Source organism: Myxocyprinus asiaticus, chromosome 6 (genome assembly GCF_019703515.2).
Source record: "Myxocyprinus asiaticus isolate MX2 ecotype Aquarium Trade chromosome 6, UBuf_Myxa_2, whole genome shotgun sequence".
NCBI classification, from domain to species: Eukaryota; Metazoa; Chordata; class Actinopteri; order Cypriniformes; family Catostomidae; genus Myxocyprinus; species Myxocyprinus asiaticus.
The window spans coordinates 45,991,319-46,003,917 of NC_059349.1; the positions used below are offsets into that span (position 1 = coordinate 45,991,319).

General features: G+C 36.8%; 1 protein-coding gene across 1 annotated transcript in view; it reads left to right on the forward strand.

Annotated features, from left to right (window-relative positions):
• Window positions 1-6,687: 6,687 nt before the first annotated feature.
• fndc7rs1 (fibronectin type III domain containing 7, related sequence 1) overlaps window positions 6,688-12,599 on the forward strand; it is a 50,547-nt gene continuing 44,635 nt past the window's right edge. Inside the window, exons 1-4 of the mRNA XM_051700923.1 lie at window positions 6,688-6,787; window positions 6,908-7,174; window positions 7,565-7,822; window positions 10,691-10,960. Of these exons, the coding sequence (XP_051556883.1) occupies window positions 6,688-6,787; window positions 6,908-7,174; window positions 7,565-7,822; window positions 10,691-10,960 (895 nt within the window). The remainder of the gene's footprint in view (window positions 6,788-6,907; window positions 7,175-7,564; window positions 7,823-10,690; window positions 10,961-12,599) is intronic.

Below are 12,599 nucleotides of genomic sequence, written 5' to 3' on the forward strand. Positions count from 1 at the left end.
TTTTCATTAAACAAGGAGGGAGGTCAAACAGAGAAAAATACAGTTGGTGCAGATCCTCCACCTGACACCACACCTCGAAGACACTGAATCAAACACAAAAGAAACACAGCCACACCTCATTTAACTCAGAGACAAACAGTCGTATGGAAATAGAGAGAGAAAAATAGCCACAAAAAAAAGAGAGAGAGAGGTGTGGGAGGAGTGAAGAAAGAGACGAGACAGGCCCGTGTGGGAAGAGAGAGACCAGAAGGTGAGGTGTGTTATGAACGCAGAGTTCGGAACCAAATAAAAAAAAAAACCTGCACACAAGAGGATATCATTTTCTCTTACATAACACTTTCTTGAATGTAAAAAAAAAAAAAAGAAATGTACATTTGAATTTTTTTTTTCATGTGTCATATGGCAATGATTTTTAAAGGAAATGTTATGAAACAAGTCAAAATTATTCCCTTAAATATAACAATTATTGAAGCAAAAGAGCCGCACGATTTGAGTTATCATTCGTGTCTGTAGCACAACCCATGCAGGGTTTGTTTAACCAGTGTTAAACAGTCCTGGTCCTGGAATACCCCAATACTTCAGATTGTGGATGTCTCATTGGTTTAACACACCTGAAATCATCAGCTTTTTAGTAGAGCGTTCCCTAGAAAGGTGATGCAGAAAGAGGAAGCTATTAGATTGAGAATTAACAATTGAATTCCTTCACGAAGGGTACTTCCAAAAAGGCCATTGGCAAAGGGTACATGGGATGGTCAATTAGAGGAAGTAATTTTGCCATTTATAATCATGTGATGCTGGGTGGCATGTCCTCGCAATTCATTTTGAAAACTGAAGTATCTGATTTGAGATGTTACCTGGGATTTAAACCCAACCGAAAAATAACACAAGAAGCATATTTACATATTTTCATGTATGTTTTTACACAAAATGACAATGCACAAGTTGAAATAAATTTTGATCAAGACACGGACGCTATATTGGACTCAAAAGTTTGCACAATCTTAAAGGAATAGTTCACCCAAAAATTTAAATTCAGTCATTGTTTACTCACCCCTGTGTTGTTTGAAAGCATACAATAAGGTATGGTGAGAAACAAACCAAAATCTAATGTATTATTTAGTGAAACTGTGGACCGACCGTTGATCTCCTATGCGTGTTCATAATAGGGCATGAGAGCAACTGTTCACGCAGTGCCCTCGTGACATTGGGGCATTTTTGAGAAAACCTTTCAAACCACAGGGATGTGGTTTGTCCAAAGTTAAATGTTTTGTTTATATGCATCAAAAATGTATTTTCAACATTACATTGATAAAATTTAGCTCAGCCTTGCATTTTAATCATGGAAGTGTACTTCCTGTATCAGTCTAAATTAAGTTACTTCTCTGATATGCTTCAGTGGTTGGAATCCGGGAATTTCGAAGAGCTGAGAGAAAGAAAGACAATGCTCCTGGATATAACAGGTAAAGCTAACCGGATAAGTCCTGGCCATAATCACCATACAAAATGTAAGCTGGCTGGATGCAGAAGGTGGTGTGTGTTTCAGGCTTTGAATGGAGGGAGCGATTCACTTTCCATCAAAGCTTTTTCCTTCTGAGATCAGCGAGACCCAGACAAAGACACTCTAATCCTACATTATCATTCCATATAAAAGCCACATACTGTATTAGATGCAATCATGTTTTCTGAGAGGGAAAACATTCTGTTGCATTCGTCATTCTCAGTGGGAAAGGCTTGGAAGATCACATTCTGAGCTAAAAAATCTGTGCTCTGGTTCTAGACAAAAAGTTTATAACAAAGAGACAGAGGAAGTGAATACTTTAGAACTCACTGATGTGCTAGCCAGGCATTACCCACTACCATAGAGCAAATTAAATTATGATGAAAGGATGTCCAAAGAACAAACAGAATTGTTTCTTTTTTTAAATTTTCTCCCCAATTTGGAATGCCCAGTTCCCAATGCGCTCTAAGTCCTCGTGGTGGCGAAGTGACTCGCCTCAATCTGGTTGCCGGATGACGAATCTCAGTTGCCTCTGCGCCTGAGACCATCAATCCACACATCTTATCACGTGGCTTGTTGAGCGCTTTACTGCAGAGACGTAGCGCGTGTGGAGGCCCACGCTATTCTCTGCGGCATCCACGCACAACTCACCACGTGCCCCACCGAGAGCGAGAACCACATATTATAGCGACCATGAGGAGGTTACTCCATGTGACTGTACCCTTCCTAGCAACCGGGGCAATTTGGTTGCTTAGGAGTCCTGGCTGGAGTCACAAACAGAATTGTTTCTTAAACAAGATGATAAAACTAGCAGTTGGACAAACCTGGTCTCATAGAATACCGTTACTATACTTTCATTTTTGCAAAATTATTTTTACGTGACTCGTTGTTCGTATCGCGGCAGTTTCCTGCTGAAATGAACACTAGAGGCACCACAATAATTTTATTCCCTTTCACACAAATCACGAGTAAAAGAACAGATTATCCGTTCACAAACACTTTTTTTCACACTGTTCCTCACACAATGCTATCTTATGACATCTCAAAATGTTTACTTACGGGCATGACATTTAAACGATTGCATTACAAAACCAACTACACTTACAAGCTTGTACGAGCATGATCAAATTGTGCGGTAGCTCAACTGATAAGAGCATTTCCTTTGCAATGCAAAGGAAAGGGATACGAGTATGAGTCCTGAAGAGCAAGTGAGTTGACACGTGAGCCGAGAATGTTATTGAAGCACCATAAAAAGACATGGTTGGTTCAGTATTTGTGTTTTTCGTCTCTCATTTGCTTTTAATGACACTATCGGTTAGGTTTAGGTTTAAGATTTAGAGTAGGGAGGTTTCATTGATTAAAAACTCAATAGCATTAACTTAACTAAACCCTTAACTAAATTTTAGCAACACAAAGTGGACATTTCACCTTGGAAATAAAAGCGTAAGTGATAGTTCTAGCAAGAAGACTCTGGATCCTTACGTTTTCATTCCACCAGGCATCTCATCCAATCACAATACAGCCTCCACTTTATAAGCCTACACACCTGTCTCTATTATTTGCATACTTCCATTGTTTTCACCCCCCTCCACCCCATCTCCACCAGTTTAGGTCCCTTCCTGGGCAGAGGTAATCTCCACTCCCCTGCCGCCATCGCCTCCAGCAGGATCTGACGGTTCAAGCAAGTATCTGAGCGCTGGACCGTAGGTTGTGGCTTACACCAAAGTTTCTCTATATTTATAATAATTCCAATCATTCAGAGTCTTTTCTGATAGAACTGCCTCGATATATGTAAGGAGTCACATGATATCATTTTGCAAAAATGTTACATACTTTTACTGTGATCAGGCTCAGTTGGACAGATGACAGGGTAGATTTTCGCTTATATGGAAGATAAAAACATTTTTAAAGATAATGCTTTAGATAATGCTTCGAATTGGTTTACAAACTGGGGTTATTTAAACACAGAATTAAGGTGAAATATGTATTTGATATTATAAGTAATCCAATCTGTCTTTAACAGTACACCAAAATGCTTCAGGCAGGTCATTGTTGGGTCACTCTCTCAATTATCCTAATCCTGTTTTCCTGAAACCCAATGACTTCAGCACAATATCCTATATCTTTTCCCACTCAGAAATAATCCAACACACCAATATGTAACGAATTTTAATGCACAGTATTTTTCATTTGAGGAATTAGTAAAATATAAGACTGATTGTGTTATAGAGAACATGGTTAGTTTTAAAGTTAATAGTCTTAATGAGTCTAGGAATGACCCTGAGACCCCCCACCCCATCCCTTACTCATAAGTATACACACACAAACACAAATATGATGTCTTCTGCCCAGAGGCATCCACCTGTCCTCAGTTTGGATGCACTGATTGGTTCTCGCAGGCCAGATATACTTGTACAGCAGCACAAAAGATTTCAGATTTCACTTACAGTATTGGCAAGTGTATATACCTAACTTATTTGCACCTTACTGGTTAAATCAAAGATGGGTCTACAAGGGACACTGTGGTTTTTTGTAACACTATTTTCACTGACACAGGTATGCATTAATCTATCAAAAGAAGCAAGGTGATTTTATAATGATTTATGTTTACTTTATGTTTTCAGTCATTGACCTTGTATTATCTGTGTCATATATTTACTTTGGTTTAAGGTGAAGAAAGCTACTGCAAGTGAGTATTTATTTATTTTAATATTAAATAGCAGTTCTGAATACATTACATAACACTGTAGTGTTGTAGTATTAAGTATATTAGAAGTATTTGCCATGAAGTACAGTACTTACTGTAGTTCAATGAATCTACTGTAATTTATAGAGATTAAAACAGAACAAAAAGTGTTTTGTTTTTTTTGTTTTTTTTTTTTACAAAAAATATATTAAAGTAACTCATAAAATATAACAATTTACGGGAATTTTTTTTTGTGTCCTCCAGACTGTGACATCACATCAATATCATCACCCGGTGCATCATCTCTCCTTGTAAAATGGACCAGTTTTCCAGGAGCAACAAGCTATGTTCTGGATGTCAGGGCGGTGAATTCAACCAGCATTGCACCAGTTTTGACTACCATCTCTTCGTCCAGTACGGAGAAACTAGTCCAAGGCTTAAGACCAGGACAAATTTATCTAGTGACTTTCAAAGTGTTTAATTTCTATTATGTGACATGTATTAGTTCACAGATAGCACAGACAGGTAAGTTACTGAATCACACATATCTTGACACATTTTTAGACTCTTGAATGGAATAGTTAACCCTCATGTCAATCGTATGACTTTTTTCTTCTGTGGAACATAAAAGGAGAACTGTACAAGTTAGTGTCTTCTCAATGCCATTGCAATGAATGAGGACTGGAGTGTTCAAGATTAAAAAAGGATGCAAAAGCACCATGAAAAAAGAAGACTCTAGTCCCCATTCATTCTCCATACAGTTACTGCATGAAAAAAGCATCCAGTAAATTCTTAAAGGATTTTTACTAAAAAGAAAAAAGGCAAACATCATGGTTACAGTAACGCAATTACAATGGAAGTGAATGGGGCCAATCTATAAACAGAACAGAGTGACTATTTGCGCTAGGTGTAAATAGCACCTGCCACACAGTGTGGCTATCTGCACTCCAATAGTCTGGTGGAAACAGAGGAACTGAAGACAAACTGCACCTGTAGTGTTGCTGCAGTGGTGTGAGGTGTAACTACAGCTTGGATGTGTTTTTGTCATGCAGACGACCCGGGTTTGATTCCACCTTTTGTCCCACCTTTTCCCATCCTGTTTCCTGTCTCCACTATTAATATTTTTTTTTTAATACTACTTACAGTAATAAATACAAATTTATCTAAAAGTTTATTTCCTCACATTGAAGGTCGGGGAGTTGAGAGAAAGACTTAAACATGTAAAATTAAACATGGTTTTATTATAGTAATATTGTAGTAACTATGTTTTTTGGTAGAAGCCATAGTTTTAATGCAATTAACCATGGTGTTACTACAGTAATAATGTGTTAATATAGAAATCATCTTTAATTTTGTAGTTACTATGATTTTATTAATAAATAGCACGGTGAAACTCTGGTTACTGCAGTTAAACCGTGGTTAAGGTTAGGTTTTGGGGTAGGGGTTGGGGTAGGGTGTCTGTGGGACTCTAAATAAACACAATAAACTTGCTGCAGTGATTCCCTATACTGTATGTTAGTATTTAATTAGGGGTGCAAATAGCATCTAACACCATTTGCACTTAGTGCAAAGAAGATGCTTTTGGTTGCTATTTACACCATGTAAATAGCATCTATTGCATTTATTAGTGCACTTAGTGCAAATAGCCTCTGCCTAATATACAACATTTCAAAAGTATAGCCACAAGATGCAAACATTATACATGTTAACATGATTTTAGTGTGATTAAATCTCTTTCCTACACAATGTTAGTGTGATAAAATCGCTTACAGGTTTTATCTGTCAAGTTTTATCATGGCAATGAAGTTGTAATATTGGATATAACTTTAAAACAATAAGGTCACTAAGAGATTTTATCATATTATAATCATGTTAACGCTTATAATGTTTACGTCTTGTGGCTCTACTTTTGAAAGAGTGTGTATTTTAACGTTTATGAACTGGCCCCATTTACTTCCATTGTCAGTTCTTTCCCGTAACCATGATTTTTTTGCTTTTATTTTTTTAAATAACAAGGGAAAAGTCGAAAATATTTTTGTCATAATCAACATTACGCCACAAATGCTGTCAATTGAGCTTAACTTGTATTAAATCTGTAAAATTCCTTTAAAAATGTCTCTTTCTATGTTCCATGGCAGTCAGAAAGTCAAACAGGTTTGAAACAAAATAAGGAATTTTTACATTTAAAACGAGTAAATGATAGAATATGTATATATATATATATATATATATATATATATATATTTGCCCTTTTGCATGTACTAAACATAATAACATCTGATTTTTGGACATAGCATCATTCAATAATTGTTCTGTGTTTTCCTACTTCATTTTTCATGCAGTTCCTGCCACCTCGCAAATAACATTTTCTAAAGCAATATCAAGCACCTCTATCAAGTTTGAGTGGTCCAGTGCATCTGGAGCCGATAATTACATTTTGGTTGTGAATGGAACATTCCACACTGAGCTTCAAAACCTCACATTCACCACACTAAACGGACAAATGGACAACCTCCAGCCGTCCACGGCATACAATTGTTTCGTTTATTCCTCTAATGCTGCAGGACTTGGTGCCAAGAGCCTTGTTAAAACCATTAGAACTTGTAAGTCTATCTGGTTCTTTACAATTAGGTTTTATGATTATGTGCTATTTTTTACTATGTTTGTTACCCTTTGAATTGAAAGCGATCATTAGCATAACGTCTAACGTTTTTATTCTACAGTGGTGCAGCCACCAGGTGGCATGAATGTGACAGAGTTAAGCCAGAGCACAGCTCGCGTAACATGGCTGAGGGTCCAAGGGGTCCTGCTCTACCAAGTGACAGTAACCAAAAACAAGCCCGGAGTTGCCCCTGTTAATAGGAATACCTCCAGTAATGTTTTGGATATCACAAACCTGGAGCCATGTTCAACATACACAGTAGGGGTTTCATCCATCAGCATGTTCCTGGAACCAGGAGAGGCATCAAACGTCACATACACAACCTCCAGTGAGTCACACCTATGAATGAAGCAGGCCATTTTAGAGAAAACCTTTCAATGAAATCAAAAAGATAGATTGATTTTTGTTAGATTCAAGCAACCCTGCTTAAAACAGCCAAATGTGGTTAGCTGGTCTCCAGCCTGGTCTAGCTGGTCAGGCTGGTCTGTTTTGATGAGTTGAGCAGTTTTTAGATAGTGAGGCTGGGAGACCAGCTGACCGAACAGCTAACACCAGCTTGGTCAGACTGGGAGACCATTTAGGCCAGCTTAAACCAGCTGAGACCAACAAACCACCATAGGCTGAATTAATAAGGTGGTCTAAAATGGCATTTTCAGAAGGCTTGCCTAATTTGTCTGGATATTCAGAAATCTAATATGTAAATTCTTGTTTCATTTAGCCATTCCAAAAGTTTCTTCAATCTCTGTGGAGTACAGCTGCATTGGTTCTACGGCATCAGTAAGCTGGGAAGCGATATTTGGTGCAACTTTGTACCACGCTGTAGCTGTGGATGGCAAAGGTACGTCGCTTAACTGCACATCCACTGGCACCACCTGCCAGATCTCCAGCCTGTCCTGTGGAGAGCGATACACTGTACGGATTACAGCCATTTCTGACTGTGAAAGTACTTCCGACACTAACTACATCTTTGAGACAGGTAAGGATGGTTACTCTCTCAAAGGTAGGGATGGGAATAATAAGGAAATCATTTATTCTTGATCTGACTCTGATTCCACTTACTGTAACAATGCCTGTGTTGTGCCAAAATCTGACTCCCTGCCAGATTCTTACTTCCTGCTACCTGATTGGTCCTTATCCCTTAAAGCCCAACCCTACACCCATCTCTAACTCTTTCCATAGTAGGGAGTCATTGTTCCCTATCCCTTAAGCCCACCCCAAACATAAGAATACTAGGGAGTGAAAAATAAGCAAGACACTGGTTCCTTAATGATTCTATTAATGATTCTTCTAGGCACCTTAAAGAATTTGGGATCCCAAAACTCTGTCCATACTAAACAAGTACCATTCAAACAAAGTACCATTTATCGCAACAAAACTTTTAACAACACTTTATTACTGTATATAAACAAACAGTGTTAAATCAAGGGAAATAAACGAATAGTTAGCTACAGATTTTCTTTTTTTTGCCGTTCTTTTGCAATAGTTTTGTGTTTTCGCACAAAAAGTTTTGCATTCCCCCGCAATGGTTTTGTGATCCATCACAATTATTTTGGGTTCCTTTGCAATAGTTTTATTCATGGTTTTACAACAGTAACCATAATTGAACTGTGAACACGGTATTTGTAGTAAAACTGTAGTAATCACAAAATGTACCATTGTTTAACTACAGTAGCCATTTTTAAACCATGATACTCATAGTAAAACCATCGTAGGAAAACCAAAAATTGAAATAAAAGTCAATATCATTCTGCCAAAAACATGATTAGTTTTACTATAGTAACATCATGGTTAATTTGTGGTACATGTACCATGGTTTTTAAAACTGGTTCTTGGTATAAAAATAGTTACTGCAGTTTTACTACCATGGTTAATTTTGTAAGGGCATGTTTTTTGGTGGAAACCATGGTTTTAAAATCCATGGTACTTGTACCAAAAATAACCATTGTGTTAGTAAAACTGTAGTACCTTTTTTTTTTTTGGCAGATTAAAATTTTGATTTTTCATACCATAGTTTTGGTTTACCTGAATTATTTCTATAGTTTTACAACAAATATCATGGTTACAATTTGGTTCCTGTAATAAAACCATGGTTAACTTTCATAATGGATGGATAAAACTATTCCAAGGGATGCAAAATTTAGTTTTGTGTTCCATTGCAATAGTTTGTTCTTTGTAACTGCCAATACAGAGAACAGACTCATAAGAGTCATTTGTTTGTGAATAAGACTACACTGGTCACGCTACAAGTACAACCCCAATTCCAGAAAAGTTGGGACAGTATGAAAAATGCTAATAAAAACAAAAACTTCATAGAAAGTTATTTATTTGTCTTTGTATTATTTTGCACATCCAGCGTTTCTCTTTCATTGCATTCAAATCAGACAGGCAAGCTCTCAGTTTGGCTTAAACTATTATATTGCCATGATGCTGTAGATTCAGAGGCAACAAACTATCATAATAAATTAGTATAATGTTCTGTCCACATCGGCTGAAGAAAACAAATCTTCGGGAACCATAAACGGAACTGAAGGCCATGACAATCATTCCATATTTCAGTATTTTTTTCAGGAATTTTCCCAACCCTACTCAAAGGTCATGCTCATACCTGATCTAGTCCTCTGGGAGATGAACAGGAAATCCTCTCACAGTGTAGACTGTGCTCTTCCCAGGTCTAAGGAGGGAACACGCCCATAAATTACTGCCATTTAGAATACATGATCTCCATATTCTATTGAGACTGAGATTTTCTGGAAGTTTCTTTGGTGTCAGGTAGCTGAGTGAATTGTTTAAGTTAGTAAATCTACCTGCCTTCTATAAAGTTGCCTTTATCTTGGACTATTTAATGTATATATATTCTCACTCTCTCTTAATAGCTCCCTCTTTCTTACAAAGGAACAGTTCAACAGTTCCTCATGTTGTTCCAAACCCAAATTAGTTTCTTTCTTGCATGAAACACAAAAGGAGATATAAGGCAGAATGTACATGCTGCTATTCCATACAGTGAAACCGATTGGGGATACTCTTGAGTTCCAAAAATGACAAAAAACACGATAAAAGTGGTTCATGTGGCTTGTGTGCTGTATTCCAAGTTTTCTGAAGCGATACAATAACTTTGTGGGAGGAACAGATCAAAATTTCAGTCATTGTTCACTCTGAAAATCTTGCCCTACGCAAAAGCTCCCAAATCTCTTGTGTTTGTGCATACTGGCGAGCAAAGTCTAATCAGAGGGTGGGATTTTCAGTGTATGACAACTTCGATCATATGGCTTCAGAAGACTTGGAAAAGTCATATGGACTACTTTTAATTGTACTTTTACGGTGTTTTTTAAAGCTTGACAACCATCTCTATGAACTGTAATTGTTTGTATGAGAGGAGCATGTACATTCTTCAAAATCTCTCCTTTTGTGTTCCACACAACATTATAAAGGTTTGGAATGACAAGAGATTGAGTAAATACAGAGACCCAAGCGTTGAGATTAAAGATATATTGATTTTTTCCCTTCTTGATTGTGTTTTTCGGAAGCCATTGATTACAAACGTCCTGATTTTTCAGTATATTTTGTTTTAGGGCGAATTTTGTGGGATGACAGAAAACAATAACTCTCTATGGGAAAATCTTGATTTTTAAGCACATTTTGCTTTGAGGTGACTATTGTGTGACTGTATGCAATTTATTCCCAACAAAAACTGTTATCTGTGGGACGCTGGGTCTCTGAGACTCTCTGAGAGTAAAAAAAATAAATAAAAATGCATATCTCAATTGTAAGAGAAGATAGTTTATTAGCACATGACAAAATTAATTTCTCTCCATATGTCTCTAATCCCCCCTTTTCTCAAACACAGCACCCTGCCCACCCAAAGACACGCATTTATACCGTGAGTGTTCCAGTAACGTGATTTTGTTCTCATGGGCTTCCACCAACAACACGGCTTACTACATCGCTATGGCTGTGGACTCGGATGGCGAAACGAGGGAATGCCTCACTGTGGACACCTCATGTTACTTCATCAACACAGCCTGTGGAAAAAATTACAGCTTTACTGTCAACTCTGTCTACTCTGGAGGACAAAACTGTGACAGCGGAAACACAGTGCCTGTGGTTATCAGGACAGGTGATTTCTAAACCAACATTCAAAGCAGCACAAAGTTGAGGTCCAAATTGCTAAAATGGATAGGCAGCAAAAATAAGCAAACATCACTGAACTGTCACTGAAATAACCCCTTAATTCAACAACACATGCTCTCTCCAAAATCTTACCCTCTGAAGACAGTAAGTTTTGTTAAATAAAAAAGGATTTTTGCTGCTTGTTCAGTTTACTTAATTAAAACTAAGGCAACACAGTTGGATTTCATTGCCTTCTATCAATTTAAATGTGTAAAACTGAAGTTTACTTAATCAATTTGAGTTGAGACTACATGAATACATTTTGTGGTGTTAATTTAGTATTGATGAAACTGGGCAGGGGATTTCCATTTCACAGAATGCTTTGCATGCGGACTGGATAGGGAGAACAAGTGTTCAAATGAAGTTATTTTATGCATTTTTGAGCAAGATGAGAATATTAGGAGATTTGTTAATGTTTAATGTTCTTTTATATGGGTATTTAAAAAGAGAGTCTGTTATGCTGGAGTTTTGGGGGTTACCATTGTGGTGAAGAATGACTCTTGTGCTTGGGTTGAGGATGGACTTTCACTTCAAGCAATTCTTGATTTGAGGTCTATGAGCAACTGTGATTAAATAGACACTTGCTCACCTGGCATATACTTTCTATAATAAATTAAGTTGGACCAACATAAGAAATTTAATGGAATAAAACCTTGATAAATTGAGTTAACACTGCTGTAGTACATTGATTTGACCTATTCCAACAAAATTATGTTGGCTCAATGAAACTGACATAATCTAAATAAACTGCTTGTAAGAACTTTCCCAAATCTATGAAGTAAGGAAAATGTATTCTTTACTTTATTTTTTCATTGTGAAATCTGTCAGTTAGTAGGATTAAGGCACCGTCATTTTATTTACGGTTGTGGTGTAAACCATGAAGATCTCGAAACGAGACGCATTTGCAGCTTAGTTCCAATAAATTGTCTTTTTGAACTTGACAGGGAGTTTTTTTTTTTAACATCAAAATCTGTTATTCCAAAAATTTAAGGAATATTAGATTTTTCATGATAGGACCAGTTTATTGTGTAATATTATGTAGTAGTAGACTGCAATGAAATGTGTTATCACTCTGGTTCTTCACAATCAGTACATTCAGAAAGAGATTTACCTCTAAAACTCTGAAGCATTTTTAGGCTGCCGCTAGCAATTTTTCACACTCAAATTTAAAAGCTCACCATTTATACATACTGTTGAATAATTGCAAAAAGTTGGTCTCATTTTTCACAGAACCCAATAAATAATGATGATAAAAAATACTCCAGTTATTTATAAATAATATTGTATGTGTTTATAATCTTATGATAAACAGAATTTTATTTAAAAAAAAAAAAAAAAAAAAAAAACAATTATTGTCCTATCTTTGTAAGCATGTAATTTTGGTTCTGTTCACCTCCAAATAGTCTTATTTTATTCCACTAGATGGCAGGAAGCACCTTCCTTCACAGAATGTCAGTTTGAAATGTAGGTAGCCCTATAACGCATTTTAGCCATCGCAGATGTGTTCGTCTATAGACACACATCCAATATCTCGGCCTCAGAGTGGACTAGAAGCTCAATATCGGTGTCATTAGAAAGCTGAGATC